The sequence below is a fragment of the Narcine bancroftii genome, chromosome 4, assembly GCF_036971445.1.
Source record: "Narcine bancroftii isolate sNarBan1 chromosome 4, sNarBan1.hap1, whole genome shotgun sequence".
NCBI lineage: Eukaryota > Metazoa > Chordata > Chondrichthyes > Torpediniformes > Narcinidae > Narcine > Narcine bancroftii.
In genome coordinates this window covers 77,787,781-77,806,682 of record NC_091472.1, presented here as the reverse complement: position 1 = coordinate 77,806,682, position 18,902 = coordinate 77,787,781, and the positions used below count along the sequence as shown (strand labels likewise).

The 18,902-nt window shown below is 41.7% G+C and overlaps 1 protein-coding gene across 3 annotated transcripts in view; it reads left to right on the top strand.

Annotated features, from left to right (window-relative positions):
- vps54 (VPS54 subunit of GARP complex) overlaps positions 1–18,902 on the top strand; it is a 136,196-nt gene that overhangs the window by 63,103 nt on the left and 54,191 nt on the right. For all 3 annotated transcript variants that reach the window (XM_069931701.1, XM_069931698.1, XM_069931699.1), the window contains one exon: positions 13,598–13,727. In XM_069931701.1, coding sequence (XP_069787802.1) covers positions 13,598–13,727 — 130 coding nt within the window. The remainder of the gene's footprint in view (positions 1–13,597; positions 13,728–18,902) is intronic.

The following is an 18,902-nucleotide window of genomic DNA, read 5'->3' as shown; positions in this document are numbered from 1 at the left end:
TGATCACATTAATGGGATTGTATTATAAACCATTTTTCCATTGGCATCCCAGTTAATTAGCTGTGCAGTGTCCCAGGATAGGAAGCCCATTGTGCCATTTTCACTGGGCCACCCTTAACTGGGATACTAATTGCTTTTCCACTCAATCCAACTCATCCCCGGGACTCAGCATGTTCTGCCTTCAACTGGAAACTAGTGACTTTCTGCTGTCCCTTTTCCACTGGTTTTATCGACATGCCGGCATCAGCAAACACCGGGGATATGAGTAGGGGTAGAGGTGGTTAATCCCCAGCGTGAAATGATGTCATTTGACACCAGTGTTCAGACAGTGTTCCTTTTCCACTGGACCCTGTTCCAGTAAATTCCCAGTTAATTCCTGAGGCAGGGTGCCAGTGGAAAAGGGGCTACTGACTACCTAATAGCAAGAATTGGAGGAGCAAATCAGCAGGAAGATAGTAGACAGCTGCAGGAAATATAAAGGGCAATAGTCGGCGATCTGGATTCATAATGTAAAAGGACTAGATGGCTTAGAGTTTGTCATGTATGTTCAGGAAAGTTTTCTAAGTCAATATATTGAGGTACCTACTAGAGAGAGTGCAATACTGGATCTCCTATTGGAACAACAGAGGACAGTGGTAGAAGCATGTGTAGGATAACACTTTCAGTCCAGTGATTATAATGCATTAGTTTCAAGATCTGGATAGAGATAGATCTGGTTGAGATTCTAAATTAGAGAAAGGCTAATTTTGAAGAAATGAGAAAGGATCTAAAAAGTGTGGAATGGGATAAGTTGTTTTCTGGAAAGGATATGCTTGGTAAGTGAAAGGCCTTCAAGGTGAAATTTTGAGAATACAGTTTGTATTTTCCTGTAAGTATTAAAGGCAAAGTTAACTGGCATAAGAACTATGCTTTTCAAGGGATATTGAGAATCTGGTTAAGAAGAAGAGAGAGGTGCATAGCAGATATAGGCAACAAAGAACAAATGAGGGACTCGAATATAACATATGTAGAAAACAACTTGAGAGGAAAATCAGGAGGGCTAAAAGGATACTTGAATTTGCTTTGGAAGACAAAGTGAAATAAAATCCTAAGGACTATGACAGGTATATTAAGAGCAAAAGAATAGTAAGGGACAAAATTGTTTCTCTTGAAGATTAAATGGTTGGCTATGAGAGAACATAACAGTGCAGTACAGGCCCTTTGGCCCATAATGTTCTGCTGACATAGATAACATATCTAAACCTTCTCTACTATTTTTCTCGCATCCATGTGCCTGTTCAAGAGTCTTGATTGAAGTGCCTCCAGCACCATACCTGGCAATGCATTTTAGACACCTATGTGTGTTTGTATAATATGTATATAAAAAAGGATGAGACATATAAGGCAATTGAACAACTGAAAAGTGGCAAAGCAGCAGGTATGGATGGAATCCCCCCAGAGGTCTGGAAGGCTGGCGGCAAAACTCTGCATGTCAAACTGCATGAATTTTTCAAGCTTTGTTGGGACCAAGAAAAACTGCCTCAGGACCTTCGTGATGCCATCATCATCACCCTGTACAAAAACAAAGGCGAGAAATCAGACTGCTCAAACTACAGGGGGATCACGCTGCTCTCCATTGCAGGCAAAATCTTCGCTAGGATTCTCCTAAATAGAATAATACCTAGTGTCGCCGAGAATATTCTCCCAGAATCACAGTGCGGCTTTCGCGCAAACGGAGGAACTACTGACATGGTCTTTGCCCTCAGACAGCTCCAAGAAAAGTGCAGAGAACAAAACAAAGGACTCTACATCACCTTTGTTGACCTCACCAAAGCCTTCGACACCGTGAGCAGGAAAGGGCTTTGGCAAATACTAGAGCGCATCGGATGCCCCCCAAAGTTCCTCAACATGATTATCCAATGGCACGAAAACCAACAAGGTCGGGTCAGATACAGCAATGAGCTCTCTGAACCCTTCTCCATTAACAATGGCGTGAAGCAAGGCTGTGTTCATCGCACCAACCCTCTTTTCAATCTTCTTCAGCATGATGCTGAACCAAGCCATGAAAGACCTCAACAATGAAGACGCTGTTTACATCCGGTACCGCATGGATGGCAGTCTCTTCAATCTGAGGCGCCTGCAAGCTCACACCAAGACGCAAGAGAAACTTGTCCGTGAACTACTCTTTGCAGACGATGCCGCTTTAGTTGCCCATTCAGAGCCAGCTCTTCAGCGCTTGACGTCCTGTTTTGCGGAAAGTGCCAAAATGTTTGGCCTGGAAGTCAGCCTGAGGAAAACGGAGGTCCTCCATCAGCCAGCTCCCCACCATGACTACCAGCCCCCCTACATCTCCATCGGGCACACAAAACTCAAAACGGTCAACCAGTTTACCTATCTCGGCTGCACCATTTCATCAGATGCAAGGATCGACAACGAGATGGACAACAGACTCTCCAAGGCAAATAGCGCCTTTGGAAGACTACACAAAAGAGTCTGGAAAAACAACCAACTGAAAAACCTCACAAAGATTAGCGTATACAGAGCCGTTGTCATACCCACACTCCTGTTCGTCTCCGAATCATGGGTCCTCTACCGGCATCACCTACAGCTCCTAGAACGCTTCCACCAGCGTTGTCTCCGCTCCATCCTCAAAATTCATTGGAGCGACTTCATCCCTAACATCAAAGTACTCAAGATGGCAGAGGCCGACAGCATCGAGTCCACGCTGCTGAAGATCCAGCTGCGCTGGGTGGGTCACGTCTCCAGAATGGAGGACCATCGCCTTCCCAAGATCGTGTTATATGGCGAGCTCTCCACTGGCCACCGTGACAGAGGTGAACCAAAGAAGAGGTACAAGGACTGCCTAAAGAAATCTCTTGGTGCCTGCTACATTGACCACCGCCAGTGGGCTGATATCGCCGCAAACCGTGCATCTTTGCACCTCACAGTTCGGCGGGCAGCAACCTCCTTTGAAGAAGACCGCAGAGCTCACCTCACTGACAAAAGACAAAGGAGGATAAATCCAACACCCAACCCCAACCAACCAATTTTCCCCTGCAACCGCTGCAACCGTGTCTGCCTGTCCCGCATCGGACTTGTCGGCCACAATCGAGCCTGCAGCTGTCGTGGACTTTTACCCCCTCCATAAATCTTCGTCCGCGAAGCCAAGCCAAAGAGAGATATAAAAAAGTACCCCTAGTGTCTCCCTTAAAATTTCCTTCCCTCACCTTATACAAATGTTCTCTTGTGCCATGGAAAAAAGGTGCTTTCAGACACACATTGCCCTGACATTCATTCTAGTCATCCTTCTGTTCTTTACATATGAATAAAACACCTTTGGTTTTACTTAATCCTACTTGCCAAGGACTTCTCGTGCCCTTGTCTAACTCTCCTGAGTCTTTTCTTCAGTTCATTCCGGGCTATCCTACAACTCTCATAAGCACTTCCTGTTGTTTGCTTCCTAAACCTTGTATATGCTTTCTTCTTCTGCTTAAGTAGTTGTCTCACCTCTTTTGTCAACCTCCATTCTCTTATCCCACCATCTTTTCCCTGACTCATGGGACAAACCTATCCAGATCCCTGTGCATGGTCCCTAAATATTCTCCACATTACTTCTGTGCTTTTCCTCAAGAACATCTGTTCCCAATTTACTCTCCCCATTTCTTGCTTAATCCTATCATAATTAGCCCTTTCCCAATTAAACACCACCATTTTGTCTTACTCCTATCTGCTATGCTACAGGTCAGGGAGTTGTGGTCACTGTCATCTAAATGCTCCCCCACCTAGAGGTCGGTCACTTGACTAGGTTCATTACTCAGTACTAGATTCAGTATGGCTTCTCCTACAGTCAGTTTATCCATCTACTGTGCCAGGAATCCTTCTTGGACATTCCTGACAAATCCATCTATCCTTCTTGCAGTAAGGAGATCCCAGTCAATATTAAGGAAGTTGAATTCTCCCGTAACAACAAGCTTGTTGTTTTTGCACCATTCCACAATCTGCATACTATCTGCTCCGCAATGTCCTGAGGGCTATTGGGGGGGGGCCTATAGACTACCTTTAATGGAATGATCACTGTCTTTCTGCTTCTGACTTACACCAACTTTGACTCGGTAGACAATCTTTTTGCAATGTCTTCCCTTTCTTCAGCAGTGATACTATCCCTGATAAATTATGCTATTCTCTCCCACCTCTTTTACCTCTCTTCTAATCCTTTTGAAACATCTCAATCCTGTCCTTGTGTCAGCCAAGTCTCTGTAACTGATTCCACATACTGATCCATGCTCCAAGTATATGTCCCTTGTTCCTCATACCTCTAGCTTTGAAATAAATACATTTCAAACCTCCTACTGATTGCATTTATGCTCCTTTCACTGCACATTGCATCAATCTTTCCATTATCTACTCTATTTTCTGCCCTATCATTCTGATTCCATCCCTCTACCAAACTAGTTCAAACCCTCCAAAACTGCTTTAGCAGTTCAGGTGTAACCTATTCTTTTGTACAGATCATACCTTACCCAGAAGAAATTCCAATGAACTGGAAATCTGAATCTGTTTCCCCTGCACCAGTTCTTCAGCCACTCATCCATCTGCCATATCACCCTATTTTTACCCTTATGGGATTGTGGTACAGGCAGAAATCTTGAGATTACTGCCCTTGAGGTCCTGTTTTTCGGCTTCCTACCTCGCTCCCAGTATTCTCTATTCAGGACCTCATCTCTTTTCCTACCTATGTCGTTGATACCAATATGTACCACTACTTCTAGGGGCTCACCGTCCATTTTCAGGATGGACCTGATCAGAGCTGTCCCTGACACTGGCACCTGGGAGGCAACAAACCATTCAGGTGTTTTTTTCATGTCTTAACTATTGAATCCCCTATTGTTACTGCTCTCCTTTTCTCCCTCTTTACCTTCTGAGCCACAGGGCCAGGCTCATGCCAGAGATTTGGTAAGGTATTCACCAATGGTATCCAAAGTGGTATTTTTATAATTGAGGGGAATGGCCATAGGGGTACCCTGTTCTACCTACCTGGAACTATCAGGGAGATGGCAAGTTTTCCAGAACTTCCACATCTCACACGACAAACACTCCACTAATCCCATTGCCATTTTAATTACTCTACCTTGGCACTAATACAAAGAATGATTAATAATAAACTCTCACCAGAGTCTTACCTTAGTCTCCGACTCTTCTCGCTAAAGCCTGGCTGGTCCACTTTTCCACTCACCTATTTAAAGCAGCCAGCTCTCGCGCTCTCTCACACCAAATCTTGTTCACTGGAAAAGACTGCTCAGCACTCTACTCATCTCTTTAAATCAGTCTGTTCTCACTTTCTTGCTTCAAATTTCATTTGCTGGAAAAAACTACTCACCATTTTACTCACCTATTTAAAGCAGCCCACTCTTGCACTCTCTCGCTCCAAATCCCATTCACCGAATAAAGTCAAAAGAGATAGAGAAGAACTTAAAGGGTTTATTTACTTAGGAAAGTGGTACAGAGTATAGGGAACTGAAGCAAACAAGCAGTAATGTCATGCAACCTATACAGATTAAAGAAGAATAAAGTGAATAAAGGTGAACAAGTCCCCAGGGCCTGACAAAGTATTCCTTTAGACCTTGAGGGAGACTCATACAGAAATTGCAGGGGCTCTGGCAGATATATTTAAAATGTCCTTAGCCACACATGAGGTGTCTGAGGATTGGAGGGTAGCTCATATTGTTTATAAAAGGCTCCAAAAATAACTCAGGGAATTGTTGGTGCAGGTCACTGGAGCTAGACAGACTAATAGTTCGGCACAATCTAGAAGGACAAATTTCAGAAAGTCTGCATTTTCATCTTTTATTTTAATTTCAAATTTCCAGTATTTATTCTACCTTTCACTTATAATTTTATATCATTCTCATTTACATTTCATTCAGGTTGACCTTTCAATTTCCTGTCTTTTACTATGACCTTTCAACATGTCCCATCACCTCTTTTGTCATTTCAACTCTTCTGCTTCCCACTCTTTTTGTTTTCTCATCCCATTCCTCATCCCCACCTCAACTTTCTCCTCATCTTAGACTTGTTTTTAATCTTTACCTATTTCTAGGTCTAGTCGAAGAAGATTAATGGAAGCATAAAATGTTTTACTCATGAAGATTTTTTTCCAAAAGATTAGCTTAAAAATATCATTGCTGCATTTAACACACACCAATTACACAAATAGACATATGACCAGAATACATGGCATGGACTGATCAAATAGTAAAAAGTGAGATGTGCCATTGTCAGTCATCTATTCTTTTTCCAAAACACCAAGATCTTTTTCTTGCTCTTTGTTATATTCAGCTATTTGAAATGTTAGGCATGAAGTTCAACTTTGAAGAGCTCTATTTGATTTTGCCATTTAAACCTGTTTAAATACTCTGTTTCAGGGTATAGGCAATGCTCCCCATCTGTTTTTACCCTCATTACATTAGAGCATTAATGAACCAGTCACAAATGAACAGGTACGGAATCAGATCGTCTCTACTTTAGTAATGTAGTGGTCACCCTTCTGCATCTCTGTCTGGAGTCAAGTATCCTCAGATGTCCTGTTTTTGCCCACTGTAAAGGCAGTAATGTGAATGATTTGATTGTCCTCCACATTGGCAGCAGGACTTTCCCCTTAATTGCATCCCAGCCAGTCTGATGAGTTTATTTCACAAATCCTAAGGAAATATGGCACTAGAGGCACAAACTATTGCTTTCAGAACTTTTCTAAAAATAACCATTGAAGCTTTAAAATAAATGATAGATAAAGGATTCACCACCCTTCTTTGTGGTTCCCTGTATGGCTTGCATACCACTACATTTATATAATGTTACTGTGCAATCATTTCCTTTGTGTTTCTAAATATCATCCTCCCAACCTTGTTTAACATTACTACAATATTGTATACAAAATGTTTCCCTTTGCTCTAAATGACTACTTTTAATTATTGTCCAATAGTCTGGCACTGAAAAATTATTCCTAATAAAACTTTGAAAATAGCTATCAAATTGATAAAAGGAGGAAAATGTAGTGCAAATCTAAACAAACCTATAATGATCCAATAATTTTTCTATGCATAGTCCTATCTCTTCATCATAATTTCCTGATCAAGTGAGGTCTGTCTTTTAATTCAGAATTTACATGATCTTTGTTAATTGAAAAGAAATTAGTTTCAGTAAACATGACCCTTAATCTGCATGGAAATGGACAAATGGCGTTAAAGTTAAATGGAATGGACAAGTAGGGGTAATTCAGAGAGGGAGAAAGATCCGGTAGACTGAACTACATTTAACTTATTGCAAAGCTCTATGGGTAAGGCAGATGAACTTGGGCGATGATTGGCATATGCAACCAACTGAAAAACCTCATAAAGATTAGTGTATACAGAGCCGTTGTCATCCCCACACTCCAGTTCGGCTCCGAATCATGGGTCCTCTACCGGCATCACCTACAGCTCCTAGAACGCTTCCACCAGCGTTGTCTCCGCTCCATCCTCAACATTCATTGGAGCGACTTCATCACCAACATCGAAGTACTCGAGATGGCAGAGGCCGACAGCATCGAATCCACGCTGCTGAAGATCCAACTGCGCTGGGTAAGTCACGTCTCCAGAATGGAGGACCATCGCCTTCCCAAGATCGTGTTATATGGCGAGCTCTCCACTGGCCACCGAGACAGAGGTGCACCAAAGAAGAGGTACAAGGGCTGCCTAAAGAAATCTCTTGGTGCTTGCCACATTGACCACCGCCAGTGGGCTGATATCGCCTCAAACCGTGCATCTTGGCGCCTCACAGTTCGGCGGGCAACAACCTCCTTTGAAGAAGACCGCAGAGCCCACCTCACTGACAAAAGACAAAGGAGGAAAAACCCAACACCCAACCCCAACCAACTAATTTTCCCTTGCAACCGCTGTATCCATGTCTGCCTGTCCCGCATCAGACTTGTCAGCCACAAACGAGCCTGCAGCTGAAGTGGACATTACCCCTCCATAAATCTTCGTCCGCGAAGCCAAGCCAAAGAAGATTATGGCCATAATAGGAATGTGGCTGAGTGAGGGGTTGGACTTGCAGCTCTGTGTCCAAAGGGTCAGAAGCCACAAGCAGAAGTGAAGTTAAAGTGGGAGTGGTGGGGGGCAGGGGTGGTGGTGGTGGAAATAAAATTTTTGCTTAGGCAAGAAATTATGGCAGTACTCTCATCAAGTCATAAGGCAGTTTCAGATGGCCAATTGCCCCACTTGTAAAACCGCATAATTTGGCAAAATGAGGCTATGGGAAGGCCACGTGAATGTTCAGGAGGCACCTGCAAGGTGAGCTTGGTAACCCTCCTCCGAGAGGGATAATCCCCGCAGCACAATGGCCTCCCCAGCCATCGGATGACAGTCAGCTGGCCAACTCCTCTCCCAGTCCCCACACTGTTGAGCGGCTGGCGCTGGCTGTCAGCGCGGGGACATTCCCATACTGATCCCACTGCCCCGCTCTCTCCCCACTCATGAAATCAGTCGCCACACTGTCGGGCGGCCGCCACGGGCTGTTCCCACTCTGGAAACTGATTTTGGGAGTGGGGAGAAGAGGGCTGGAGTAGCCGGCGGGGGAGGGGGCTGGAGCGGCCGGCGGGGGTGGAGGCTGGGGCGGCCAGCAGGGGAGAAGGGGGTGGCCGAAACAATGCCGATACCCAACTAAAGCGCCTCCTCCTCCCCCGCCGGCCGCTCCAGCCTCCTCCTCCGCCAGTGGCTCCAGCCTCCTTCTCCCCCGCCGGCCACTCCATCCCCCGTACCCCCCCGCCCCCGCTGGCCACTCCAGCCTCCTCTCCCACCGGCTGCTCTAGCCCCGTGAGCGGGGAGAGAGCGGGGCAATGGGATTAGTGTGGGGACGTACCCACACTGGCCGCCCCACAGTGTGAGGACTGATTTCATGAGTGGGGAGAGAGCGGGGCAGCGTGATTAGTGTGGGGACGTACCCACGCTGGCCGCTGCACAGTGTGAGGACTGATTTCATGAGCGGGGCACCTGGGAGGCAACAAACCATTCAGGTGTCTTTTTCATGTCGATAGAATCTCCAGCCATCCTGACTTGACAGCCCAAGGGATAGGAGCCGGAATGCACTCAGATGCGCACCCCGGTGCAGCTGTCCTTTCAACGCTGCCACCTGAACTGCAATTTAAAGGGCCGCTTCCGCTTCTTCTGGCGCATTCTTAGCGGAGAATGCACCTGAAAAAGCCTATAGAGTCTTAAAGCATGGAAACAGGCCCATAGGCTCTTCTTTTAGTCTCACTTGTCAGCATTAGGCTCATACCCCTCAAAGCCCCACCTATCCATATAGTTATCCAAGTGTTTCTCAAAGGAAGCTAATGTATCTGCCACTACCACTTTGTCTGGTGGCTCATTCCATATTCCCACCATCTTCTGGGTAAAGAACTGTCCCCTTACAACCCTTATAAATCCCACCCCTGTTACTCTCATCTTAGATTCTCCTATTCTAAGAAACAGTCTCACTATTCACCTTGTCTATGCCCCTCATAATTTTATAGTAAGGTCCCCTATCAATCTCCGACACCAAGGAAAACTGGGTTAGGTTTTTCCAGTCTCTCGTGATAACTTTCTTAATTCTGGAAACAACGATAAATCTCTTTTATACCCTTTCCAACTTTATATAATATTCTTGTCCAAATTATTCTACTTCTATTCTCTGACACCTACCACGAAGCCTCTTTTAAAAAAAAATCTAGTTGGCTACCTGGCCTTCTATCCATTGTGTCCTAACCTTTCATACCAAACTACTATTTTGGACCTTATGAAATGCTTTACTAAAATCCATAAAAATCAGCTGCCTTGCCCTCGTCTGCCTTCTTAGTTACCTCTTCAAAAAATTCTATCAAGTTCATGAAACACTATTTGCCATGCACCAATTCATGCTGATTCTCCATAATATTCCCCAGGGTCTCCAAATGTTGATAGAATTTCTCTCTCAAGAATCTTCTCCAGCAATTTCGCTACCACTGACGCCAGATCAACAGGTCAGAATTATCCTTGTAGCCTTTTTTAAATAATGGTACTATATTTGCCATCTTCCAATCCTCCAGAACTTTTCCTATCCTCAGCAATGAGTTAAAAATTGTCTGTCAAATCTCTAATACTTTCCTTCCTGCCTTCCCACAATGTACTGTGTTGCATCTGGTCTGGTCCTGGAGATTTTTTCACCTTAATAAGACTGCTAATACCTCTTCACTACTGATGCAGACAAACCCTATGCTTTATTTAGTTACCTCCTTCACCTCCCAGTCCTACTCAACTTTTGGGAGACCATTCATGGATTTTCCAGTAAGTATACTTCCTTTTAGGGAACAAGTGACTGAAATGTAGGAGGGAAGCACTTTGGGACCACTGATCATAATTCTATTAGTTATAAATGAGTTATGGGAAATGCTGGAATGGTCCGCAAGTTAAAATACTAAGCTGGGCAAGTTCTATTTCAAATGCATTAGACAGGCAATTGCAGATATTGATTGGGAGAGACTGCTGAAAGGTAAAGGGAGGTCTGGCAAATGGGAGACTTTTAAAAGTGAGATGGGGAGAATTCAGGAATGGCATTTTCCTATCAGAATAAAAATCAAGGCAAACATATTTATTCAACTCTGGTTGATTAGAATTATTGAGGCCCTGGTCAGTGTCAAGGAGGCATATATCAAGTGTAGGCAATTGGGTCCAAGTGAATCTCTTGAATATATGAAATGTAGGAGTGCACTTATGAGGGAAACCAGCAAGGCAAAAGGAGGAAGTGAAATAGCTCTGGCAAACAAGGTAAATAAAAATGCCAGGATCCCAGATTTCCTCACCTCCAGACCACAATCAGTGAGGATTGGTAAGAACATCTTCTCCACAATCTCCATCCATACCAGAGCACCACAGAGCTGCATTCATAGCCACCTGCCCTATTTGCTTTGCACCTGTGATAGTGTGGCTCAGTATCACAACAATGCCATCTACAAATTTGCAGATGATACCAGAGTAGTGGGTTGTATAAAAAGAGGTGATGAGTCAGCAAGCAGGAGTGAGTTTGAAAACATGGCTGAATGGTGCACCAACAACAACCTCACACTCAATGTCACCAAAATCAAGGAGCTGATTGTGGACTTTAGGAAGGAAAAACCAGAGGTTTACGATCCAATGATCATTGGGGGATCAGAGGAGGAGAGGGTGAGTAAATATAAATTCCTGGGAGTCACTATGTTGAAGGATCTTTACTGGACCCAACACACTAATGTCATCATGAAGAAATATATCAGTCCCTCTATTTCTTCAGAAGTCTGCGGAAGTTGGGTATGATGACAAAAACTTTGGCAACTTCTATAGATGTGTGGTAGAAGGTGTGTTGAACAGCTGCATCATGGCCTTGTCTGAGGCACTAATACCCCTGAGCAGAAAGCCATGCAAAATGTATTGGACACATTCCAGCATGTCACAAGCAAATCTCTCCCCACCATTGATAATATATACAGGAGAGCAGCAACAATCATGAAAGATCTAAACCTCACAGGACATGCTCTGTTCTCACTACTGCCTTCAGGAAAGAGGTATAGGTGCCATAAGACTTGTACCACCAGATTCAAAAACAGTTGCTACCCATCCACCTTCAAACTCTGAAACAACAAACTCAGTCAGAGGCTCATTTAAGCACTCTTATTTTGCACATGATTTATTACTGTATATTTTTTTCTGTATTGCACAGTTTGTTTACATTTCTTTTTTGTTTACATTTCTCTCTTTTTTATACGCATCTTTCCTTGAGTACGGCTTTTTGCAATACCGATGAGAAGAAATTCTACCTGGCCCACAGAAAAAGAGTTTCAGGGTAGTATGTGATGTCATCTATGTACTCCGACAATAAATCTGCAACAATAAATCGGAACTTGAACTTTGAATATTTAGAGCTGAAAGGAGAGGAAAGACCCCCTTAGGATCAACATTGTCTTGTATGTGTGGAATCACAGGAGATGGGCAAGACCTTAAATGAACAATCTGTATTTTATTGTGGTGAAGATTATTTCTTTCTTTGGCTTGGCTTCGCGGACGAAGATTTATGGAGGGGTAAATGTCCACGTCAGCTGCAGGCTGGTGAAGATTATAGAAGCTAAGGAATTTTGGCAAATGAGTAGTGATGTGTGGGACCACATCGAGATTCAAAAGAAGAGGTTCAAGCATTCTAAAAACCCATTAATGTGGATAAATCCCCATGTTGTGACCAAGTGTATCCTTGGACATTATGAGAAGCAAGGGAAGACATTGCTGTGGACCTGCCATAGATATTTGCTTCATCATTAGCCACAGGTGAGGTACCGGAAGACTAGAGGTTAGCTAATGTTGCAAGGATGAGCCAAGGGATTGCAGATCTGATATCTGTTGTGGGTAAATTACTGAGGGGGATTTTGAGGGACAGGATTCAGCAATGGAATAGACAGACAGATTAGAAAGTCAGCACAGTATTGTGCATTTGAAATCGTGCCTTATAAATTTGATAGTTTTTTTTAAGAGATCACCAAGAAAATTAATAAAAGCAGCATAGTGGATATTGTCTGTGTGAACTTCAGCAGGGCGTATAACAATGCTGTGCAAGGTAGGCTGATCTGGAAGATTAGATCACCTTTGATCCATAATTGGGTTCAAAATGAGCTTGTGGGTGGGTGTCAGAAGGTGGCGGTATAGTGTTGTTTTTCTGATTGGAGGCCTGTTACCAGTGGTGTGCTGCAGGATTCTGACATCAGTATTAACTATTCAGATGACTATGTGGTGAACACAGTTTGTTATTTTTTTGCAGATGATCACAAAATTGGTGGTATAGTAGACAATGAGGAAGGTTTTCTATGGTTACAATAGGATTTAGGTCAGCTAAGGAATGCCAGAAGGGATTTCCTTATCCTTCCAGCAGATGGATAAAGAAGGTGCCCTGTAAATAGTCTTCATGATTTGTGCATCCTGTACATGGTACAGTGCCATCAGTGGTGGAGTGAGTGAATGGATATTGAGGATGCCTATTAAGAGGACCAGTATGTTGTGTATGGTATCAAAATTCTCGAATGCTGTTGAAGCTGCACTCATCAAAGCATGTGGAGAGTGGTCCATCACACTCCTGACTTCAGTCTTGTAAATGATGGACAGGATTTGGGGAAATGGGAGGTGAGTTACTCACTGCAGGATTCCTAGCCTCTGACCTGTTCTTTTAGCCATGCTGTGCATGTTGCCACTTCTGTTCAATTTCTGGTGAATATTAGCCCTCAGGATATTGACAGTGGAGGACATAGTGAAAATAATGTCACTGAATGTCTGGGGGTGAGGGTAAGATTTCCTTTTACTCATCACCCATTTTCTAGGTACGTGGTACATTAAAATCAACCTGTTATTCATCATCACTAATGACTTGTTATGGAATACATGATGTAAGATCAATCTGTGCATTTTTGATTTAGATTTGACTTAGAATATGTAGAGGGTGGAGAGTTGCACACTCAGACAGGGAAAAGCTGTTTGAGCAGTAAAAAGTGTATCTTTTCAAGATGCACATTTTTATATTTCTTTGCTGAAATACATTCAATTTTTGATTTCAGGGTCAGTGATGACTCACGACTTACAGAATTAGAACTTGGCAGAGTTGCCAATAATATTCAAGAACTTCTGTACAGTGCTTCTGACGTCTGCCACGACCGATGTGTTAAATTTCTTATGGCTAGAGCTAAGGTAAATTGCTCTTCAGTTCTGTGTCCCAGTTGCATTAAAATGTGTAACTTTATGTATGAATGGAATCCTTTATTAATTTATTGCCGAAGGATTTTTTCGCCCCTGCACTGTGCAGAAAATGCTACCTCAATGTCTTCATTGAAAAATTTCATGAATGATTTCATAGTTTAAACCCTTCCTTCTCAGAGATTTTAAACCTTCTGATTTTCTCCCTTCTGTGGGCCTCTCTCTTTTTCAGTAATGTATGAAATCTCTCTCCTAATTCTTTTATTTTCCATCAAAAATATTGTAATCACTTCATATCGAAAATAATTTCTAATTACTGTTATATTTATTAAGCAGACCTAACTTGTTTTGAGAACATTATAAGTGTGAATTCTTTAATAAGTCAATTGTCATAACGCTCCAAAGATTGAAGTAATGGAGAAATACTTTGCATGAGCCTGAATATGTAGTATAAATATTTTGACTTCCGGGAGGCACGGTTAGGATAGTGGTTAGTGCAATGCTGTTACAACGCCAGCGATAGGGACCAGGATTCGCATCCCCCGCTCTCTGCAAGGAGTTTGTGCATTCTCCAGGTGCTCCATTTTCTCTCCGACCCTTCAAAATGTAGCAGGGTTGTAGGTCAACTGGGTGGTACAGGCTTGTGGGCTGAATAGACCTGTTACCATGCTGTATGTCAAAATAAGCTTGTCACTTTCTCTTTTTTTTTTAACTGAATGTTATTTTCTGACTATCTTCCCTAGTCTTTCATTACTCTTGCCGTCTCATAAGTTGTGTTGTTCTGCACCATCTGACCCTACAAAATGCCCCATCTCCCAAATCTTTGATTGTTCTGAAGCGCTTGTGAACTTGCTTTCATCTGGGTCAGTTTTCCCATTTCTGCTTTGACCTTATAGGACACAACTCTTTACTTTAAGTTGTTCTTCCTTCAATCTGTTCTGTTGGTTGGTTGTGTCAGCATTGTGTCTTCCTAAATATCTGATGATTTTTCCACATGCTTTAGATTGTTCTCAATATTTTCTCCCCACAAAAAAAGATTCCTGTTATATTTAATATAAATGGATCATAAAACTTGGAAGCTGGGAAGAGAACATGTGACATACACAAAGACAAAGACACTACAAAATAGTGTGGGCTCTCTGCCACCAATCTAGCTTCAATTTGGATTTTATTATACTTGCAGAGAAATTCTTGTATCACTGTGGTGAATGTTTTGGGGTGTTAAACATGAGTTAGGGAATATTGTTTAAAAGCATTTTCTATTCCATTATTGAACTCTGGACTGCAACTGACCAAATCTTTGAGGATATTTGGTCAGGCAAAAGTTTTTTTAAAATAAAAATATTGAGAAGTGGTGTTGTTTTAGGCCACAGGTACCTTCTATTAGGATTGAATGCTTTTGCAATAATTAGATAGTTCTTTTGGCTTTATTGAGTTTCCTGGAAATGTTTAGGGGTATGATGCAATAGCAGTGTTTATGCATTGATTGCCTGCACTTTTGCCAAAAGTATTTGCCACCCAAAATTAGGCATATACCAGAACTGTACAATAAAGGTTAAAGAGGAACTACCAAAGGTCAGTGTGTGTTAATATGGGCAAATGCTCATTATTTGTTTGTTTGGTATTTGTACTTATTTTCCCTTTTACATGTGCTGTTTAAAAACAAACTCCGCAAGCATTTTCAACAAAAAAAAATCAGAGCAGATACTGGCATAATTTCTGCCCATGATGGCCAAACTTTTGGACACTAAAACTACGATGTAGTCTGTTCTTCCTTAATGAGGTGTAAAGTGCGAATGTAAATATACATGTATATTAATGTATATAGGCTGGAACTTTTACAGTTGTTATATTTACAGTTGTATATTTCTAGATTTAATTATACTACAGTAGGTGCACTTTTGAAGTCCATTCTCAGATTTTTCTTCCTTTCATTTCCTTCTTCACTTGACTTACTGGAATGATCCTCATTTTCCTTGAACTGTGTAAGTGTTGCAAATCTTAATTAAAATTTTCTAATAAAAACTGTTTCAAGTGGAAAAATAAGTCGACGGCTGTAATTTTAGCATTTAGCTATAAATGTCCAGAAGATGGTGAATTTTTAAATTAAATTCATCCTCTCAAAAAAAAATGTACTTTCAAAATGAAAGGCAGTGTTCATCATGGGGTTATGTGCCAACTGAAACAGTGGTTAGTTTGAACTATTGGCATGTCATGACTTAAAACTTGATATTTTACATTTTTTTTTAAAAAACAATCACTAACTTCTGTTCTCTTGTAAATGAAATTAGGTTGTAGTGCATCTTTAATAATTCAGCAATTCATGATCTCATTGGAAATTCCATAGTAGAGCATCAACAATTGTCAAGAATCCAAATATATTGTTTAAAAAAAATATAGAATGTAACAAACTGTTGGTAAACAATAAGTTGATAGATGCTGGAAAACTGAAACAGCACACACAGTGCTGGAGGACCTCAGTGGATGACCAGTAGATTTGCTGGCTGACCCACTGAGTTCCTTGGTTTATGACAATTCTTTGTGTACGTTGGACTTGGCATCAGGAAGCTGAAGCATCACATAAAGCAGAAACAAACCAAATGATTTTTTGCCTGCTTGAATTGCATACGATGTTTTACTCCAACTTAGTCATTGTTCAAGATTGGCTATCTGAGCAGAGTCCTGTGATTGAATATGGCATTGCTAACTCATGCTAAACTCAAGTTATGTAGTGCAGGAACATGGCTGAAAACTTACAAACTCATATCATGAGCTTTCATTTTGAAAGGAATAAGATCAGAAAGTGCTGAAGGAAAACAGATTGGGTATTGTCTTTGGAGAAAGAAAAAAGTTGATGTTTCAGATTGACAGGTTTCAACAGAATTTTGAGCAACAAATTGGTTTCTATAATGTAAAAAAAAAGAGGCAAGGATCATGAGAAATTGGAGTTTATTTTCTGACCCCTCGTAACTGTTTTACAATTTAGTATCATCAGAGCTGATCTTTGACCTCACATTATTTCTTTGCACTAAGCCCTTATCACTTGATTCCTTAATGTCAAAATATCTGTTGATCTGTGTAAGGATACTCAGTAAATGTGCTTTGCAGCCCTCTTAGATAAAGACTTCCTTTGATTCACTACTCTCTGGAGAAAGATATTTCTTGTTACCTCTAAGACCCCTGGTTCAAGACACACTGCTAGGAGAAACATCAACCATCCACCATCCTTGCACCCTATTGAGCATGGATTTGTAAATTTTAATTAAAGATAAGCTTAATCTGTTCAATTTCTCTTCATGTGACAGACATCCTTTACCCTTTCACCCTCCCCCAAACTTGCATCCCAGAAATTAATAGGTTAAACCTTTTGTTACGAGCCCAGAGGACCCATAAATCCAGCAGCAATAGATATTCACCAAGACAAATAGTTACTTAAACAAAAGTTGCTTTTAATTATCTTTAAACTTGATAACAGAATCACACTAACTTAACTAACCTAACAGCCCCCTTCTAATTCTAAGTGCACATGTATGTAATGTGTGTATAAGTTCAGAAAAGTTCTTGGGTTCACAGTCCAATCTCACTTCTCATTCCTCCACGTTCACTGGTTGTAGGCAATTCTTATACTGTGCACAGAATTTAACATTTATAGAGTTCACCAGGCTTTGGTGCTTGAAAGATAAGTGGTTACCGCTCAGGAAGGTTCTTGTCGGTTTAGAGAGAGATTTGTTGTTCCAGGACATCCATAACTGATTCCTTTTTAATCAGCCACTCCAGTGTCTTGCTGACGAAACTTGCCACCTTCAGGGTTCTCCAGATGATAACCTCTTTCTTTCAGGTCACCCCAGAGTTCCTTTTTGTTTCCCTTATTCCAAGTGTCATGAGACAGCCAGTTCTCTCCTCTTGCATGAACCACAAGAGCTTTGACCAGGTTATCTTCCAAATGGGGCTTTCCACAAGCTTGCCAGCTTGTCCTGTTCCAGTCCCAGCTGCTGTTACTGGCAGTAACACTGTATAAGTGATCACTCTCTCTCTCTCTGTTAGAGAAAGCCTGTTTGTCTCTCTCTGCTTGCAAAACAACATAACCCTCTTATAACATCTCCAGACAATCTGCAGCTTCAACAGGATCTTTCATCTGTTGCTTTTTGTAAACAACAGTCCATCAGTGAAGTCTCTTGAGCACTCTCCAAAGCTCTTGCAAAAGTTGTGGAGCCAATATGTCTAGCATTTGCAGAGCTCCAGTATTTCAATTAAGATTTGTTTTAAAGTGTTTGTATGTTACCTACTCTAACAAACCTTTCCCAATTTATCTCCCAAAAACATATCTATACACTGTGTCACACTTTAATGGGCTTCAATGAAATACCAGATGTGCATAAAATTCCACATGGCGAATCATCAGACCCCTTTTATTACTGCAATAAAATATCTTTATAATAAACTCAAAATACTATTTGTTTTCCAAAATAATCGTTGAACCTACATGTTGAAATTCAGTTATTTGAATATGAATCACCCTGATGCCTCTGAACACCAACTCCTTTCAATAGCGCATTATTTAAAAAATGTATTCCTGTCTCCTATTTTTTCTGCCGAAGTTGATGATCGATCGCACATTTTCCCACATTGTCTTCTATTTTTCCTGTTTTAACACTTTTTTTGAATATCTTATTTATAGTTTCACAGAAGCTTGTATAGTCATATGTCATGTCCTGCCAACGATGATAGTTCACAATCACATATACATGTATTCTTTTTCTTTATGACTTTATATACAAGGCAATGTCTCTCTCAACCCCCTCCCCCCTCAGCTATAAACCAAAATGGCTCACTCATAGTTTTATCCCATTTGGTGGAATTTTGGAAGACAGAAGCCAATGCTTTAATTCCTTTTTAGCATACCCTTATAAAATCTTGGACATGGCTCATCGTAGAGCCATAGAACATTACAGCACAAGATTAGAACACAACATTTTGGCCCTTCTAGTCTATGCCAAACCTTTTTTCTTACCTAGTCCCACTGACCTGCACCTAGTCCATAGCCCTCCATACTTCTCCTATCCATGTATCTGTTCAAATTCTGGCAGCTCTTTCCTTACTCCCACCACTCTCATTGTGTGAAGAAGTTCCCCCTCATATTCCTCCTAAACTTCTCCCCTTTCACTCTTA